The 21,069-nt window shown below is 42.3% G+C and overlaps 1 protein-coding gene across 3 annotated transcripts in view; it reads left to right on the top strand.

The window, feature by feature from the left end:
* Positions 1-21,069, top strand: part of SGSM2 (small G protein signaling modulator 2) — a 464,397-nt gene that overhangs the window by 407,479 nt on the left and 35,849 nt on the right. For all 3 annotated transcript variants that reach the window (XM_077294414.1, XM_077294412.1, XM_077294413.1), the window contains 3 exons: positions 9,628-9,773; positions 14,189-14,317; positions 15,970-16,152. In XM_077294414.1, the coding sequence (XP_077150529.1) occupies positions 9,628-9,773; positions 14,189-14,317; positions 15,970-16,152 (458 nt within the window). The remainder of the gene's footprint in view (positions 1-9,627; positions 9,774-14,188; positions 14,318-15,969; positions 16,153-21,069) is intronic.

Genomic DNA, 21,069 nt, shown 5'->3' with positions numbered 1-21,069 from the left:
AATGTGTATTCGGTGAAGACAGATTTCCCCATTACAGAGATAGGAGATGGCAGTTGGTGCTCATAGAGTTCTATGAAGAGAGGAGGAGGGAGGAGATACGGGCTGACACATTCTGCTGCAAGTTCTGAAACAACACTTACACTTTTTTTAACCATAGATTTAAAGTGTAAAAAGGAAAAAGTGTCATTTCAGGAGACCTTGCAGCAGGATGTCTGTATCAGCCCATAGCTCCTTTCTCCTCCTGCCCCTTCCCTCTCCATAGAATGTTTTAAGCACTAACTGCAATTTCCTATTTCACTGATATGAAAATCTGTCTTCACTGAATACAGATTTTACCCCGGAAGTGAGAATTAATAGTCAATCCTGGAGGAGAAGAAAAGCGGATGCATCTGATAAGTTGTATTACAAAGTTGCTTATTTTTACATGTACTATTAATTTATGGAAGGAAAATGACAATTACGTTTTAAGATTATTACCATGGTAACTGGAGAGAAGAAAATAATTAATTAGATGACGGACGCCCAAGGCCTCATTCACAGATTGTATTTAAACACATACATGGAAAAAATGGTACCAGTGTCATCAGTATTGTGCATCAGTGTGTCATCCGTGTGTCCATTATTACCATCAGTGTGTCGTCCATTTTTACCATCCGTGTGTCATCCATGTGCCTGTTTTTACCATCAGGGTGTCATCCGTGTGTCCGTTTCTAACATCAATGTGTCATCCGTGTGTCCATTTTTACCATCAGTGTGTCGTCCGTGTGTCAATTTTTACAATCTGTGTGTCTTCCGTTTTTACCATCAGTGTGTCTTCAGTGTGTACGTTTGTACCATCAGTGTTTATCTGTGTGTCCGTGTTTAGCATCATTGTGTCGTCAGTGTTTTTCACTGATGGATTTTGGAGACAAATAAATTACAAAGCTTCTCCTATACTTTGCAATGTTAAATTCGGAAGCAATCCCTGTGCTGTACGTGTTTTTCATGATCCCATAGACTTGTATTGGCCATTGTCATCTGTGCTAGCGGAAAAAGACAAACGTTCCATGAAAAAACATCGACTAGTAAATAGCACCATAGATTGTAATGGGTACATGTTGTATCCTTGAAAAAACAGATACAAATCGTATGTGCAGCATGGATGTGTGTATGAGGCCTAAGGCTTACACATTGCAATCTATGCTGCTGTGCACATGTCCTTTTTTTTCCGGCAGGATAGATCAAAAGTGGCAATACAAGTCTATGGGGCCATGAGACCCACGTACAGCACAGGGATGCATTAGGTGTCATCCGTGTGCGATATGTATTTCACATTGCAAAGTGTAGGAGAAGCTTCATTTATAAATTAGTAATTTTTTTTTTCTTTCCGTGAAAGACACTGATGACACACCGATGGTAGAAACGGACACACGGACCAAACACTGATGAAAAACACTGATGACAATTTTTTTCACTTGCGCATTTAATTGTGGACGTGTGAACGAGGCCTACGTGTGTGAGTGGTGATAGTCCGGGGCAGCAGCGGCAGTGAGCCTTGGGCAGACTGATGCTGAGTTTGGAGTCCGCACCGCAAATCTGGAACCTGCCCCAGTGTTAATGGAGCACCCATTTGATTACCACCATCTTGAGAACTTTGCACAATATTTTTATCCTACTAGACGTACTATTAATGCTAGTCCCATATAATGCCTTATAATATTCATAACAAAGCTTTTTTATTTTGGACTTTTGATGTATTTTTTTCTCCAGCTATACACCCATCCTTCTCCTTCAGTAAGGTAGTCATTTATGGGCGCATTATGCCAATCGCTTACATTGTGCTCTATTCATCACATAAACCTGATACTTATCACCGCTAATCCAATTCCTTATCTTTCCCTCCTTTTGATGATTTTATATCCATTCCCAGGTAGGCAGGTTTCGCTGCCAGTCTCTGCTTATGGAATCCTTTATTCATTTTTCTAAACTAATCCGTTTATTAAGAAATCCTCTTAAATATGTCTTCCCGGTGTGCCAGACGCTATTCAATGAGACCGAGCCTGTTTATACTTTAGGATAATGCTGCCGCTCTTTTACTGTTGTATCTTGTGTGTTACCAGTAGGGATTGACCCTCCATCCTTTATGTTACACCCTGACATCTACCCCAAACTCTATTCCAATTAGTGCATGATCATAAAACACTGGACCAGAATACTAAAGGCGTTTTGTGCAGGCAAGAGCCATTTTGTTCCTTAAAATTACATTTGTGATAAAGACATACAGTATAAGAACTGGAAAAACAGGCGCACATCTTCCATAAATATTTTTTATTCTCCATATGTCATAATAGTTAATTTCTTTGCATGATTTTCCCATTGATCTGATGGTCTCCCTGCTTCCTAGCTCCATTGATTTTATTTAATCCATTATCTAGAGTCATATTGAAATGGTCACTGTCGTTTCAACAAACTTTGTATAAATCAATAGTAGAAGCAAAAATAAGAAACTGCGTAATATATAATCACAGAAATATGCTTTGCCTCCACTTATGAGCCACTTGCTCTCTTTCCCACCTGCTTCCTGAACATTCACTCTGACCAATAGGTAAAACCCATCCTGCTCAAGATAAGATGGACTGCTGTCTCACTGAGGTGTCAGATTACAGCTTCTTATTGAAGTCTATGGAGAGGGGGTGAAGATAGAAATAGGCACAGAGAGAGGCAGAGACACACGGAGACATCGTACTGCAGCTTTTTAAGAAGTGAATTATCTCCCCTGAGTTAAATTCACAACTACACGGCTAAGTAATGCTGAATAATGTCCTCCATGCTGCTGCTACTTATAAACATGTGCTACATAGACACGAGAGATCAGGTCTGTATGTAAAGTGCATGGAAGATATAATTGCAGCTAGTCTCCCTCAACCCCTAAAGTATAGGGGAACTGTCACTGCACAGGCAAAACCTGGTGAAGACTACAGAACAAAGGTCATATAATGGGCAGAAATTATGTTAATCCTAATGTACATACAAGGGAACTTATTCTAAAAAGTCACCTAAAGCGGCGGGTATTTTTGAGATTCCCAATTAGAAACATAGGGGTGGTTTTTCCAACCTCATAATCAATGTCCAAAAGTGCATAAGAGTATCCTTTTTTTTCTGGATCCAAGAAATTACCAACTTCTCTTGGATATAAGCAGACAGTTCATAGTTCCTCTTTGTTAATATAAAAATTGTCGTTTTTTTTCAGCTTGTCACCCAATCTTCTTACGTTACAGGGCCTAATTTATTTAGAATATATTTAGCTCATTTAGGGAGTAAAATAAAAAAACACTCCATGAGGACCATCCAAACTCCTTCCATATATAATGCCATGTTCATACACCTTTCCATTGTAACATTCTACAAATAGACAATTCCTTTAATCATGCCTCTCTCCAGCCCTGCACCTTCTTTGCTATTTTATTATATAAATTGACATACTCTGCTGTATTTATATAAGTTTAGCTTCTGCTGTTATCCAATTTTTAAGTCTGCATCATATTAATGAACAATGATTATCTCATTCTGCTTTTTACTTAAAGCGAACCTGTCAGCAGCATTTTACTTAGTAAACTACAGGCACTCTCAGGTTGGCGCTGTTAAACTGATTACAATGATACCTGGGGTGAAGAAGTCCATCTTGTGGTTCTTTTGTAATCAGTGTTAGAATTTTGCAGAGTCTTATCTTCCCTCTCTAAGCCAGAGAAACCAAGGAGGAACCTGCCCACAGGCTGCCCCGACACACAAGCAGTCTCTCTCTATGAGAAGGAACATGTTTGTGCTTCGGGACGTCCTATGGGCAGGTCTCCCCTTGGTTTCTCTGGCTTAGATCTGGAAGATAAGACTCTGCCTACAGTCCTGCCCCGGGGCACAGGCATCTCATTAACTGTAAACTTCTAACACTGATTACACAAGAACCACAAGACGGATTTCTTCATCCTAGGTATCATTTTAATCAGTTTAACAATGACAACTTGACAATGCCTGTAGTTTACTTAGCAAAATCCTGCTGACAAGTTCGCTTTAATTCAGCTTGATATATCTCTTTTTAATGGAAACAAATTATTCTTTTTTCCTGGGTTTAGAAATCAGGATAAATCGAAATCTCACTATCATTATATTTTAAGGGCTCCTTTTCTCTTACTTTTTTTTTTCAAAAAGTTTGTTTCTTTGTGCTATATCTTCCAGTGATCCCAGCCTAACCTAGATTCATTTAATTTCCCAAACCATTTTGTTAATATTTCTGTTTCTCTAGGTGCTTTTGTTCTTTAATAACATTGTAGCTATTGTCCTTAGCTAAAATAAGCTCTCTTATCTCATCCATATAAACTGTAATAAATGCAACTTATTCAGTTTGACCTTCTACTTGTTATTACTTATGTACTGTAGTGATATTATACTCAGAGGATGGGTATACAGACAGGTGGAAAGTATTGATGAAAAATGGTTCTGAGGTATATGAAAGTTTTTGACATTGGATGAAAAGTCGTTATTGCCAGAGGGTAAAAATGCTATGAAAAGTCATGGAGAAACAAGGATGAACATTTCTTTTAAAAGTCTGAAAAAAGGGTCTGGATCTGAGTATCTGTAGTAGATCTCATACTCATCTGCGAGGAAACCAAACGACTGCAATCCGATAAAAATTCGGATTGCACTCTGACTAATGTTAATCTATGAGTCCCTCATCTGCAATTTTTTTCTCACCTCAGATCGGGCTGAGAAAAAAATCACAGCATGCTGCGATTGTCCTCGTATCTCGGACTAGACTCGCCAAGGCAAGTCAATGGGTGTGATAAAAAAATCGCACGGCATTCGGATCATGTGAGTGCAGTCCGAATTTTAAACACCCATGTCCTTTGAAAAGCCAACCCGACAGGATAGAATAGATATATACACATAGAACAGATAGATATAAACATGTCAGTGACATACTGTATATAATTAGTACAGTGCTTGTGCAGCTTACTGTACATGGTTTCTTTACTTAATTATTTTCTGAAAAATTTGGTGTGGGATCTCCCAACGTTTTATTAACCAGCAGAGAGGAAGCGGACAGCTGGGAGCAAATGTTTATAGCCTGGCAAGGGCATAACACCCATGGAGCTACCCAGGCTATTAATATCATCTCACAGCTGTATACTTAGCCTTTACTGGTTATTAAAATGGGGTCTCCCCCTCAAAGGCTAAGCAGACAGCTGTGAGCTGATATTTATAGCCTAAGAAGGGGTCATGGATATTGGCCCCCTGCCAGACTAAAAACATCAGCTCTTAGCCACCCCAATTGTGGCACTTGGCCTCGCTCTTCCCACTTGCCCTGGTGCAGTGGCAAGTGTGGTGATAGTTGGGGGGGTTGATGTCACCTTTGTATTGGCATGTAACATCAAGCCAAGAGGTTAGTAATGGAGAGGCATCTATAAGATACTCCCACTACTATCCCCATAGTGATATTATATGAAAAAACACACACCCAGAATAAAGTCCTTTAATTGAAATAATGACACAGACTCCTTTAATGAATCTAAATTAAACTAAACAAGCTATACTCACGTTAACGCCCAGTCTACTGAAGCCAATGTTTCCTGTAACATAATTAAACTAATAAACAACCATATTCCTCACCTGTCCGCTGAGAAGATAATAATCCATTTGTCCTGTGATGCGTCTAGCTCTGCTACATCTAGATTGCAGGCTGCATTGTTGCATGATGCGACTATACAGCCTGCCATCCAGCAGAGACATTGATCTTGATTAAAGCACTAGTCAACTCCTGGACAGTCTGTAGTACAATGAGGTGTTGGTGGATGGAATGAGACATGATGTCTCAGATGTGCTCGATTGGATTCAGGTCTGGGGAACGGGCAGGTCAGTCTCTAGCTTCCATGCCTTCATCATGCAGGGATTGCTGACACACTTCAGCCACATGAGGTCCAGCATTGTCATGCATCAGAAGGAACCGAGGGCCAACCGCACCTGCATATGATCTCACAGTGCATCTGAGGATCTCATCCCGGTACCTAATGGCAGTCAGAGTACCTATGGCTAGCACATGTAGGGCTGTGAGGCCCTCCAAAGAAATTCCTCCCCACACTATTACTGACCCACTGCCACACCGTTCTTGCTGGAGGATGTTGCAGGCAGCAGAACGTTCTCCATGGTGTGAGCCGACTCTGTCATGTCCGTTACATGTGCTCCATGTGAACCTGCTCTAATCCATGAAGAGCAAAATGCACCAATGTCAGATTTGCCAATCTTGGTGTTCTCTGCAAATGCCAGTCGCCCTGCATGGTGTTGGGCTGTAAGCCACTTGTGGGCATCGAGCCCTCATCCCACCCTCATGGAGTCTGTTTCTGACAGTTTGAGCAGACACATCAATTTTAGTGGCCTACTGGAGGTCATTTTGCAGGGCTCTGGCACTGCTCCTCTTTGCACAAAGGAGGAGTTAGTCCTGCTGCTGGGTTGTTGCCCTCATATGGCCCCCTCAACATCTCCTGGTGTACTGGCCTGTCTTCTAGTATCTGCTCCATGCTCTGGACACTGTGCTGACAGACACAGCTACCGTTATTGCCACAGCTCGCATTGATGTGCCATCCTGGATGAGCTGCACTACTTGAGCAACTTCTGTGGGTTGTAGATACCGCCACATGCTACTGTACTTCTAGGGGTGAGAGCAATGACAAAATGCAAAAGTGACCAAAACAACAGCCAAAAAGGATGAGAACAGAGAAATGGTCTGTGGTCACACTCTGCAGAACCGCTGCTTTATAGGGGTTATCTTGCTAATTGTCTAACATTTCTACCTATTTTCTGTTCCATTTGCACAACAGCAGGAGAAATTGATTCACAATCGGGGATGCTTCATAACTAGACAGGTTAATTTCACAGAAGTGTGATTGACTTGAAGTTACATTGTGTTAAGTGTTCCGTTAATTTTTTTTTAGCAGTGTATAATAAATATTTAAATGTGTATTTAATAAAATATGTAGACACAAGTGAAATAATTCAATAAATAAATATAAAGTAAATAATTAGTGACTAAACATAAAATATATAGTGAATAAAATGTGTGAAAAAACATGAAATAGACTAGTGTTATAGGGAATCTGTCAGCAGGCTTTTGTTATGTAATCTGAATGCAGCATGGTGTATGGCAGAGATGCTGATTCCAGTCATGTGTCACTTACTGAGCTGCTTATTTTAGTTTGAATAAAATCATTTTTTTATCAGCAGGAGATTATCCCCATAGGACCGGGTGTCTTGTGCCATGTAGTCCTCCTTCTCTGTGAAACCCTGACTTCACCACTGAATAGTAACTTTCTGCCTATGCACAGTGTACACAAAAAGCAGCTAATCAGTTGTGTCAGTGGGTTATGCATTCATCTAAATTAAGAGAACTTGCAGCAGAGAAAACAGTGATTGTATCGAAATGACAACCAGCAGTCCTATCAGTGGCATATCACTGGAATCAGGCTCTCTGCTGCTCACAGTTTGCCTAGCAATAACCAGATGACAGATTCCCATTAAGACAACATGTAGAAAAAAATAAAATATCAAATAAAAAATGAAAATAATAAATCAAAGATACCAACCTAACATGAATAACAGAGGCTGCCTCGGTAATGGGCAAGTATATTTAGAAGTCATGGGCACTTAAGAAATCCAGATGCATCCAGAAAAACTACGGGTCAATGTGCAATCTCCACCTGTTGTGTGTCTGGCTCAAAGGTGCGTCCTGTAGTCTGAAAAATATATTATCTGAATTTTGGTTTAAATGTACTAATTCTTGTGATTTTTGGACGAAGTAGCAGTATTAGTTAAAGGGCCACTGTCACCCCCTCCAGCCGTTATAAACTAAAAGAGCCACCTTGTGCAGCAGTAATGCTGCAGTCTAACAAGGTGGCTCTTTTAGTTTTTGATTCAGTTATTCCCTCAATAAAGCGTTTTAAAATTTGTACAAAATAACCTGTCCTTAGACCTGGAGGCGGTCCGAAGCTTCCTCTGTGAATCTCCCAATGGCCGTCACTCTTCTCTTCTGGGGATGTGGTCGCCGCCCCCTGAGCGCTGTTTCTTCTTAAATCCGGCGCCTGCGCTGTGCGTGCCTGCCTGGTGCAGGCGCAGTCTTCATTGTCCGTCATAGGTCAGATGCAGGGTGCCTGACTGCGCCTGTGCCGGCAGTGCGGCCACCCTGTTGCTGAATCCCCGCACTGTGTTATTCATTATGCACAGTGCGGGGCTGGGGTTCCTGGGCATGCGCACTGTGCTGTTCAGATGCTACCCCGGTTCCCCGCCTTCCAGCGTTGCCGTAATATACAGGTTCCCTTGCCAGCGTTTGGAATGAAGCAGCCGCAAATAACAACGCTGGAAGGCGGGGGAGCTGGGGGAGCGTCTGAGCTGGGGGAGCGTCTGAACAGCGCAGTGCGCATGCCCAGGAACCCCAGCCCCGCACTGTGCATAATGAATAACACAGTGCGGGGCGGGGATTCAGCAACAGGGTGGCCGCACTGCCCGCACCTGCGCAGTCAGGCACCCTGCATCTGAGCTATGACGGACAATGAAGACTGCGCCTGTCCCAGGCAGGCACGCACAGCGCAGGCGCCGGATTTAAGAAGAAACAGCGCTCAGGGGGCGGCGACCACATCCCCACAAGAGAATAGTGACGGCCGTTGGGAGATTCACCGAGGAAGCTTCGGACCGCCTCCAGGTCTAAGGACAGGTTATTTTGTACAAATTTTAAAATGCTTTATTGAGGGAATAACTGAATCAAAAACTAAAAGAGCCACCTTGTTAGACTGCAGCATTACTGCTGCACAAGGTGGCTCTTTTAGTTTATAACGGCTGGAGGGGGTGACAGTGGCCCTTTAAAATCCCTAATTCAGATTAATCTCACCTTTCGTGAAATTAACCGTACTAGATGTATATAAGTAGAATCTGCTCTAGAATATGTGATGCCTCATGGACGCTGCCATTATTGACCACTCCATTATAGATCAGTCTTTCTGCCCTTTCACTGTCATTCATGTGAACTTATTGTTTTTCATGGTAAGTGGCTTTTTCAGAAAGGTTTATAATTGGTTTTATGTCGCCAACTACTTATTCCCCGCTCTAGAAAACAATTCTACTTTTTGTTATTTTTTTTCAACTTTTTAAACAGTTCAGAAAGTGATAGAGAAAAAAACTTTATCCTCCTTAAGTATCCCTCGTTAAACGATCCTTATAAAAACAAAGAAAGAAGAAAGACTTATCACTGGAACTCCCACACTGCTCCAGCACTGCCGCTCTGATGGTCCCTGCTGGGACTGGACAAGATCATGTCCCAGTCACCTGTCTTTAGTAGTGGGAACATCATCACTTCTGATGTGATGATTTTCTGTTCGTCAGTCACGTGAACACTGCAGCCAATCAGTGGTCTTAGCTGTCAGGTGACAAGTGGTGGGGACATCCTCAGTTCCAGCCCTGGAGGAGTACGCTGGAGCGGCAGCACCGGAGTGGATGGCGAGGGGTATTCCAGTAGTAAGTATTGCTTCTTTCAATTCTTCAATTCTTTTGGCTTCGTTCATTAATTAGTGTGTTACATGAAATGATGTTATTTCCTGTGCTGCTTCTCCTCAGGGCTTGCTTACTGCCGTCATTTATCCACTGTGCGAACACATCTCTCGGCACTTGTCCATCACTCCATAATTCCACCTGACAAACCCACTGACGCATCAGGTGGCTTAACCAAAGAAGTGTGGAGCAAATATCAGAAGGACATGAAGGTAAACTAGATCTCCATGTCTACTTTTCATTATCACAATTTGTTTAACCTGATTATTTACATCACTGTCAAAATACTTGAATAAGTCAGGGTTTCCAGCTTCATACAACAAAGCATAACAGGTTTATTCCATGAATTACACTTATCACCCATCCACAAGACACATGACAAATGTATCATCACTCTGGGTCCAGCTGCTGAAGCCCCCTTTGATCCAAGTATGTTAGGGCCCAAATTCCCCTGTGTGAGTGGAGTGGTTGTGAGCATGTGCGACCAGCATTTAAGCTGTAGTGAGCATGTGCAATAACTGCAATCATTTAATAAAGGGATTTTGCAGCTCATTTTCTCGTGATTGGTGTGGGACATAGTGGAAAAAGCTGATCCTAATTCATTTTAATGACACATAGTAAAGGATTTGTTATCAATATTAGATTCTCGGACAACCCTTTTAACGAGATGCCCAGTTTAGTCAAATAACCTTTTGAATTCTGCATTATTAGACTGGAGTCCTAGGAATGGAGTCACTTGTATCCTGTTTTGCAACAAATAGATAAGTGAGATTGGTTCAGTACTGTGTAATGCCCTTTGGTGGGTCCACCACACATAGATAACCCATTGGTTCAGTACTGTGTAATGCCCTTTGGTAGGTCCACCACACATAGATAACCCATTGGTTCCGTACTGTGTAATGCCCTTTGGTAGCGCCACCACACATAGATAACCCATTGGTTCGGTACTGTGTAATGCCCTTTGGTAGCGCCACCACACATAGAAAACCCATTGGTTCGGTACTGTGTAATGTCCTTTGGTAGCGCCACCACACATAGATAACCCATTGGTTCAGTACTGTGTAATGTCCTTTGGTAGCGCCACCACACATAGATAACCCATTGGTTCGGTACTGTGTAATGCCCTTTGGTAGCGCCACCACACATAGATAACCCATTGGTTCAGTACTGTGTAATGTCCTTTGGTAGTGCCACCACACATAGATAACCCATTGGTTCGGTACTGTGTAATGTCCTTTGGTAGCGCCACCACACATAGATAACCCATTGGTTCAGTACTGTGTAATGTCCTTTGGTAGCGCCACCACACATAGATAACCCATTGGTTCGGTACTGTGTAATGCCCTTTGGTAGCGCCACCACACATAGATAACCCATTGGTTCAGTACTGTGTAATGCCCTTTGGTAGCGCCACCACACATAGATAACCCATTGGTTCAGTACTGTGTAATGCCCTTCTTAGCGCCACACAACATAGATAACCCATTGGTTCAGTACTGTGTAATGCCCTTCTTAGCGCCACACAACATAGATAACCCATTGGTTCCGTACTGTGTAATGCCCTTTGGTAGTGCCACCACACATAGATAACCCATTGGTTCAGTACTGTATAATGCCCTTTGGTAGTGCCACCACACATAGATAACCCATTGGTTCGGTACTGTGTAATGCCCTTTGGTAGTGCCACAATACATAGATAACCCATTGGTTCGGTACTGTGTAATGCCCTTTGGTAGTGCCACCACACATAGATAACCCATTGGTTCAGTACTGTGTAATGCCCTTTGGTAGCGCCACCACACATAGATAACCCATTGGTTCAGTACTGTGTAATGCCCTTTGGTAGTGCCACAATACATAGATAACCCATTGGTTCAGTACTGTGTAATGCCCTTCTTAGCGCCACCACACATAGATAACCCATTGGTTCAGTACTGTGTAATGCCCTTCTTAGCGCCACACAACATAGATAACCCATTGGTTCCGTACTGTGTAATGCCCTTTGGTAGTGCCACCACACATAGATAACCCATTGGTTCAGTACTGTGTAATGCCCTTTGGTAGTGCCACCACACATAGATAACCCATTGGTTCAGTACTGTGTAATGCCCTTTGGTAGTGCCACCACACATAGATAACCTATTGGTTCAGTACTGTATAATGCCCTTTGGTAGTGCCACCACACATAGATAACCCATTGGTTCAGTACTGTGTAATGTCCTTTGGTAGCGCCACCACACATAGATAACCCATTGGTTCAGTACTGTATAATGCCCTTTGGTAGTGCCACCACACATAGATAACCCATTGGTTCAGTACTGTATAATGCCCTTTGGTAGTGCCACCACACATAGATAACCCATTGGTTCAGTACTGTGTAATGCCCTTTGGTAGCGCCACCACACATAGATAACCCATTGGTTCGGTACTGTGTAATGCCCTTTGGTAGCGCCACCACACATAGATAACCCATTGGTTCGGTACTGTGTAATGCCCTTTGGTAGCGCCACCACACATAGATAACCATTGGTTCAGTACTGTGTAATGTCCTTTGGTAGCGCCACCACACATAGATAACCCATTGGTTCGGTACTGTGTAATGCCCTTTGGTAGTGCCACAATACATAGATAACCCATTGGTTCAGTACTGTGTAATGCCCTTTGGTAGTGCCACCACACATAGATAACCCATTGGTTCGGTACTGTGTAATGCCCTTTGGTAGCGCCACCACACATAGATAACCCATTGGTTCGGTACTGTGTAATGCCCTTTGGTAGCGCCACCACACATAGATAACCCATTGGTTCAGTACTGTATAATGCCCTTTGGTAGCGCCACCACACATAGATAACCCATTGGTTCAGTACTGTGTAATGCCCTTTGGTAGCGCCACCACACATAGATAACCCATTGGTTCAGTACTGTGTAATGCCCTTTGGTAGCGCCACCACACATAGATAACCCATTGGTTCAGTACTGTGTAATGCCCTTTGGTAGCGCCACCACACATAGATAACCCATTGGTTCAGTACTGTGTAATGCCCTTTGGTAGCGCTACAGGAAACTTGACTTACATGTACTTACAGATTACAGCTGATTACTGAGGTCCACATCTTATTTTTCAGGGACTCTACCGTCAAAAAATTAAATCTTCTCCAGTCTGTGTATGGTCCCTTGACTACATAGAATTATTTTGGCTAGTAGCCGCTTGTTACCTAACTTTTGATGTCACTACTTTTGGTGGGCAAAATTTTAATTCAGAAATACATTGACTCCACTGCCCAGTATCAAAGGGGCTGGGACCTCAGGTCAGTTCCACTGATCCATGTTTCATGATCTGAATACTGACTGTGATGCACAGATAGACCGGCTGTTGTGCTCGGGTCGGGAGACTCACATTAGTTCCGTGCATTCGAGGTCATCATTCTTACAATGCCCAATCTGCGTGGCCAGTATCAGAGCGGTTCCATCTGATTTAGACCTGCACCATCATTGGAGATGAAGCCACTAGAGCTGCTCTGGTGTTGTACATGTGACAGCGGTCACATATCTTTGACACTGATGGTGGAGACATATTGCTCCGATGTATATGATAATGTAATGATAATGTTATATGATGTAATAACCTTTTCCACAATACTCTGTTGGCCAGCTGAAACGGCAAAAGGTGTTACCATATCGGCACATGTTTTTCTGCCTTGTCTTAGGACCACTATCTGTGCGGACCATTATTGATTCTTTGTTTGAAATGCTTTCACTTTACATTGTCTTTTTTCAGAGTCTTGTTTTTTGCCAGGATAAAAATCCAACAACACCACTTTTTCAGATTTGTACACAGGTCATAAATCATTCTGTGCAATTTTCTCTTTGTGATTTATACTTTTTTAATCTCCCTTACTGACAAGATGAATTTGCTACATTATATCCGATACCGGGCATCCTATTAAACAGAATGCTGAGGCATCCTAAAACATTAAACCCCACATTTGTGATTTGTGATGGCACAAATGTTGTTAATGACTGTAAGGGATATCGCTCCTCTCAGTTTTATGTTATGGAGTGTATCGTTTTGTTTCTCTCACATTTTTAAAGTCTATTGTCAAGCAAGACCTGAAGGAACAAAGTGTCCAAGGGATGAAGATTTGTAGGGCCGTTATACTCCTCTGTGGCATATACCTAAAATGACATACTGAACTTAGTCTGACCATGTTTTATATAGTCTCTTATTCATTTGGATGGGCACCATCAATCAGCAGACTCCATTCTCAGTGATAGGTCACATTTACACATTCAGTATTTGGTCAGTATTTTATTTGTAAGCCAAAACCAGGAGTGGGTGATAAATGCAGAAGTGGTGACGTGTTTCTAGTATAGTTTTCCTCTGATTGTCCCGCTACTGATTTTGGCCTACAAATACTGATACTGAGTAGTGACTTGTCCTCTTTAACAACAATTTTGTAATTACGGCACTCCAGGTGACCAGAAGTTAAAGCTAGGTCTGTACCACAAAATGGCAAGTTACTTGAAAAGAAGGGCCACTTTAAAAAAAAAATGGTTCTTTATGAGTGCAGCTTTTTCTATTTCGATAGGAACACTCCTAATGCTGTGCTTTGTTCTGTGTCACAGAATTACAAAGAGTTGGAACTGTTGAGGCTGGTGTATTATGGAGGAGTGGAACATGATATTCGCAAAGAAGTTTGGCCTTTTCTACTTGGGCATTATAAGTTTGGAATGACTAAGAAAGAAATGGACCGAGTGAGTATTTTATTTTATATTCTTCACCTTCAAGACCTATAAAGCTATTCCACGTCTTAAGAAATTTTTTAGATTAGGATAAAAGATCAAACTAGTGAGGTGTACCTAAAAACACTGAATACAAAAATGAAGTATTATTCTGTATAAAAAGTAATTTTTCCATTTTTCTTTCTATATAATTGCACTTCTGTTTAGTCCCTGATGTTAGGCAGGAAAATCAGAATGTGGTAGCATACAATGCTGCAGCAATGATGACCATACTCACCAAAATAGATGAGTTACTGATTAAATGGGGGGCTGAATGCTGGAATAAGCGCTGAAGCCACAGAAGCCTATTTAAGCTCTAGAGCCCAGGAGATACAACAAGTATACAGTACGGGTTTACAATTGTCTTTTTAGCACGAGGAAGCAAAATAACTAAAACATAATTACAAAAGCTATACACAATAAAGCCAAGCAACTTGTGCTAATGTAGTCCACCAATCATCATGTATATGCTATGAGACTCAGGAGCCACCTCCCTGCAGGACCCGGAAGGAGCCCGCGGCCATTTTGGATCCGGGGCCTGCAGGGAGGAGGACGGAGGAGACGCTCGGAGCAATGCGATCACATCGCGTTGCTCCGAGGGTCTCGGAAGCCAACAGAGAGCCCCCTCCTTGCGCGATGCTTCCCTATGCTGCCGGAACTCTGCGATGTTTGATCGCAGTGTTCCGGGGGTTAATTTGCCAGAGGCGGTCCATGACCGCTCCTGGCACATAGTGCCGGATGTCAGTTGTGATAGTCAGCTGACACCCGGCCCCGATCGGCCAGGCTCCCCCCGTGAGCGCGGCTGATCGGTGATGAGGTACTATCCCGTCGGTGGCCATACGAGCCCATACCACGTCGATGGGATAGTATGTCATATGTCAGAAAGGGGTTAACCTATTTAAGGCCCATTAGGCACACACCTGTGTCTTCTGGTTGTGATTCAAGACTGTCGTTTGGTGCACTTCACCTTCTGTCCACTCCTTGCTTAACCTGCTTCTATACGTGCTGACTAGCGATGGGCAAACTCGAACAGTAAAGTTCGGGATCCGTACCGGACACCTAGTGTTCAGGCATGGACCCAGAACACGAACTTCTCCAGGATGTTCATGTTACTGTTTGGGTTCGGCACCCCGAACATCGGTGTTTCCCACACTGTCATCTGCATGACAGCACGAGAAACACCGGCAGCTCTGAGATTGTTACCGCCGATCAGACTGTCAGAGGACATCATGAGTCAGAAGCTGTGAGCGGCGATAAAAAGGTTATCTCCAGTCACACGCGTGGGCTAATAAGAGAGTACTACTCCCATAAGCCTACACCTGCTGTCACTGATAGTCACATCATGCAGCGAGCGGTGCCGTAAGTGTCCACCTTTATTTAATGCTAGCTTAGTCCTCTGATCTCTCTGCATCCAGCCTAAAAATCCTGTAGTATTTATTTGCAGCAGGCCATAAATTCCCATGTAATATAATATACAGGCCATAAAATGTAATGGTTGACCATGTAATAGTTCATTTATTATTATTATAATTATCATTTCAAAATCTAGTAAATGCAACAATTGTGTTGTTTTTTTCATATATTGGATAAAAGAAAATTATAATTGTTTTTGTTCTTACTCACAGGTTGATGAAGCAATTGCTTCCAGGTACCAAAAAGTGATGCAAGAATGGAAAGCCTGTGAAGTGATAGTCAAGCAGCGGGAAAAGGAATCTCACTCGGCCATCTATGCTAAGCTTTCATCTGGTAGTAGTATTGACAGTCATGTGCAACGTCTGATTCACCGGGACTCTACCATTAGTAATGATGTGAGACATCTGGATTATTCTTTTTTAAATAAGCACTGATTTTTTTAACAATCTAATTATAAATCAATAGTAATGTAAAGTGTAAAAACGTTGTGCTATATCTTAATAAGGAAAATGCCTCTTTATTCATTTTTCCACTTCTCAGTCTCTAGAACTTACAATTGAATCACAGTTTACTGGTTAAATTCCATCTTGAGAGTTGGGACGCATTATCAGCTCACTAAAGGATCAGATTTTAGATATCCATAAAAGTCTATAGAGAAAGGAGGGAGCTGCATGGTGAGGGAGGCACAGACACACTGCTCGTTACACACCAGTCTTTTTCACCAGGGAACGGGCATAAAAAAAGTCACAACAATTTGCTCATTGTGCAGTTTCGCAAAAATGTTGTAACTTTAGGAGTTGTTATACCTGCATTGTAAACTATTTGAAAAGTGGGGTCAACTTGATGTAACGGGATGTGGTCTTGTGCAGTCCAACAGATTCACTGTCATTTATAGCACAAAACTTAAAGTAAAAGTATTCTCCAGTCCAAGACAGGAGTATATTAATTACTTTGACAAGTGATTCATCTTACTCCAATAGACCCTGGATGAAGACTGCCGTGCAAAACTTTAATCTTGCTGAATTTCAGCCCGAATGATTTACTGTCAAAACTCAGTACTGGGTTCACAGCAACATTGCTCAGTACTGATATGTAATATCCTTCATGCTGCTACTATGGAGGCTGTAGACATAGAGACAGGAGAGCCGGGAAACAATGTTCTGTGTATGGGAGAAAAGGCATTACATGAAATAGTCTCCACTCACTAGCTCAGAGAGTTAACTTGGAATTAGAGAAAGCCCGCAGAGGGGAAAACTGATGCTACTCCTCACGTACACACACAACAGCTTATTAGGAAAAGTCAACTCAAACAGCAGGTACACTGTCAAGGCAAGCTATATTAACATTGTATTGCTTCATAACTTTCTAACACAACATATTGATTGTTGTAAAGCATGACAACTGCCAGAATTACTGGCATCATAACTGTTCGGGTTAGCTGTACTTCATTATTGTGTGGAATCCATTATTAAACAATGGTAAACTTGGGCTCAATAGTGCTATATCTAAACTGCATCCGCCAAACGTGTGCATAGGTGCCTGGCTATCTGGGTATAAAGAGTTAATAACACTTAGGTAATAACTTACAGTATATGTTTTTCAATACGGTGCCACTAACTAACAAATACAACTTATCCCTCAAAAAATAAGCCATAATACAGTTGTGACATTTTTTTCTAGGATTATTATATACAGTAACTAAACAAGTACGTGATCATTTATGTTCTGAGCAGCCATTGACTTGTTTCTGATTGATGGAAGTCACTAATATTATTATTAATACTTGTTAAACTGAAGTTTACATATAACATATTGAGTAACTAATGGTAATGTGTAGTCCTGGTTTACTTTTGCCAGAAACAGTGGCAGACACAGACAAGGGATGGGTCGTGTGCAGAAACATCATGTGGGCCCTCATCCACCAGCATACCTGCAAATGGCATCTTTTCCAGAAGATGGATAGTTGGATAAATAGACAATCCTTGTAGTCTAGGTCAGTGAAGTTGTTTATAGTAAAACCCTACTGGTCTAGGGAAGTAAAGGGATAGCACTCCTCGCGGCCTAGGGCAGTGAAATTATAACTTTCCTCGTGGCCTAGGGCAGTGAAATGATAGCATTCCTCGTGGCCTAGGGCAGTGAAATTATAACATTCCTCGTGGCCTAGGGCAGTAAAATTATAACATTCCTCGTGGCCTAGGGCAGTGAAATGATAGCATTCCTCGTGGCCTAGGGCAGTGAAATTATAACATTCCTCGTGGCCTAGGGCAGTGAAATTATAACATTCCTCATGGCCTAGGGCAGTGAAATTATAACATTCCTTGTGGCCTAGGGCAGTGAAATTATAACATTCCTCATGGCCTAGGGCAGTGAAATTATAACATTCCTTGTGGCCTAGGGCAGTGAAATTATAACATTCCTGGTGGTCTAGGGCAGTAAAACGATAGCATTCCTGGCAGTCTAGGACAGTGAAATGATAGCATTCCTGGTGGCCTATTCAGTGATATTATAGCATTCCTGGTGGTCTAGGGCAGTGAAATGATACCATTCCTGGTGGTCTAGGAGAGTGAAATGATAGCATTCCTGGCGGTGTAGGGCATTGAAATGATAGCATTCCTGGAGGCCTAGGGCAGTGAAATGATAGCATTCCTGGTGGCCTAGGGCAGTGAAACGATAGCATTCCTTGTGGTCTAGGACAGTGAAATCATAGCATTCCTGGTGGTCTAGGACAGTGAAATCATAGCATTCCTGGTGGTCTAGGACAGTGAAATCATAGCATTCCTGGTGGTCTAGGACAGTGAAATGATAGCATTCCTGGTAGTCTAGGGCAGTGAAATGATAGCATTCTTGGTGGTCTAGGACAGTGAAATGATAGCATTCCTGGTGGTCTAGGGCGGTGAAATGATAGCATTCTTTGTGGTCTAGGACAGTGAAATGATAGCATTCCTGGTGGTCTAGGGCAGTGAAATGATAGCATTCTTTGTGGTCTAGGACAGTGAAATGATAGCATTCCTGGTGGTCTAGGGCAGTGAAATTATAGCATTCCTGGGGGTCTAGGGCAGTGAAATGATAGCATTCCTGGTGGCCTAGGGCAGTGATATGATAGCATTCCTGGTGGCCTAGGGCAGTGATATGATAGCATTCCTAGTGGTCTAGGACAGTGAAATGATAGCATTCCTGGTGGTCTAGGACAGTGAAATGATAGGATTCCTGGCGGTGTAGGGCATTGAAATGATAGCATTCCTGGTGGCCTAGGGCAGTTAAACGATACCATTCCTAGTGGTCTAGGACAGTGAAATGATAACATTCCTGGTGGCCAAGGGCAGTGAAACGATAGCATTCCTTGTGGTCTAGGACAGTTAAATCATAGCATTCCTGGTGGTCTAGGACAGTGAAATGATAGCATTCCTGGTGGTCTAGGACAGTGAAATGATAGCATTCCTGGTGGTCTAGGGCAGTGAAATTATAGCATTCCTGGCAAAACAGATCAAGTACACAAAATTCTCCCCATGACATAAACAGAGCTTGTGACTTAGTAGCTTAAATTACTTCCTGTAATGTTAAAGATTTAAGTTCGAGACCTGAGGAGACATTTTTGTAATAACTTATTATTTGTACTACTTTTGTAGGAACAAAAAACATATTTTTCTTCACCTCAGTATACAGGGACCATAGAAATACATTGTCATATATAAAATGTATCTCTATGGATATGTATAACCTGCTTCTGGGTTCATTGCCTGCAATAAATCAAGATAACCACACTCTCCTATCTACATCATTATAAGCTGTGGCTCATTGGTAGAGGTGCAGCTTGGAAACGTGTGTTCAAGTGCTGGATTTAACAGGAGATAGAAACAGTGAATATATAATTTAATTTATGCACTGAACAGAGATAGGCAGCCCCGTACCCCCCTCCCCCCCCCCCCCCCACCGATGAGCTACAGAGTGGTGAAGATTCAAAACAGAGAGAGAGCGGGCACCGCAACAAATTAGTTAAACAGGGATCAACAGCGTGCATATAAAAAACACAGGAAGAAAAAAAAGATATGCACACTAGTGAGATCAACCAACCATAATAAACTTTATTATACACAACAATACAAAAAACAGGAGCAAAGAAAAGAACACACAATACAAAACAATTTAAAAAGGCCAAAAAAGGCCGAATAAACCAAATACGATCCCCCAGGAAAAAGTAGGTATATACAGGTAATCAAACATTTGTATAGGTACAAACTGACCTGGCAGTGAATACAATATTTTGTATAGACACATAAAAAATGTATAATTAAACATGAAGTGGGCTGACAAATATTACAATAAATAGATATGCATTATAATAACCTGTGCTGCCAGCTGAACTCAAACACATGCCACCTAGTCTGTACACATACCGGTATCCCCTAAGTAACCTGCATACATAACCAAGATATAAAAAATGTAAATTGTTAGAATAGTGCAAGTTAACCTAGGTCCTGCCACAGCAAATAAGAATATAATAGAAGGTAAGCGGCCAAATAGTCCAGGACTAGGAAGCGCTATGATGTCTCTGGTCAGGTAAAGGAAAAGATTTCAACAATTCCCTAGACCATCCCTAGGCCACCGGTTACATCTGTGCCGCACTCAAAGTGCTAAGTGCATAAACGGTTACCAGAAAAATCCTGGGGGGATCAAGGCCCCAAGCGTATCGACGCTGCTAGAGCGTCTTCATCAGGGGAAGTGTAGAGAGATCGTCCAAACAAAGCCCCCTTATATACAAAAGATAATAAATACAATAGTAGTCACCTGCGAGGGTGCTGCGGCGTGAGATCTCCTCATGTGTTCGGCCGATTGAATATCCGGTTAGACGTGAGAGTAAGTAATGCGCCTGCGCACCCAGGTATCCGGCATCAGCCGGATCCCACTACGCAGGTGCCCAAGTGGTCATCATACTGAGTATAAAGAGTCTCCGTGTGCGCATGCGCTAGGATATATCAAGACCTGTCGCTGTTGAAACTCGGACATGATGGGATGCAGGACAGTCTCGCTGAATCTGGGGCGGTTGGGAGCTGTTGTGAAGTTGTTTTTAGTAAAGCCCTGGTGGTCTAGAGTAGTAAACGGGTAACATTCCTGGTAGTTTAGATCATTGAAGGGATAGCATTACTGGTGGTCTAGGACAACGAAGGGATAGCATCACTGGTGGTCTAGGGCAACGAAGGGATAGCATCACTGGTGGTCTAGGGTAGCGAAGGGATAGCATTACTGGTGGTCTAGGGCAGCGAAGGGATAGCATTACTGGTGGTCTAGGGTAGAAAAAGGATAGCATTACTGGT

This window comes from Ranitomeya variabilis, chromosome 3 (genome assembly GCF_051348905.1).
Source record: "Ranitomeya variabilis isolate aRanVar5 chromosome 3, aRanVar5.hap1, whole genome shotgun sequence".
Lineage (NCBI taxonomy): Eukaryota > Metazoa > Chordata > Amphibia > Anura > Dendrobatidae > Ranitomeya > Ranitomeya variabilis.
This window is presented reverse-complemented; position numbering and strand designations above follow the sequence as displayed.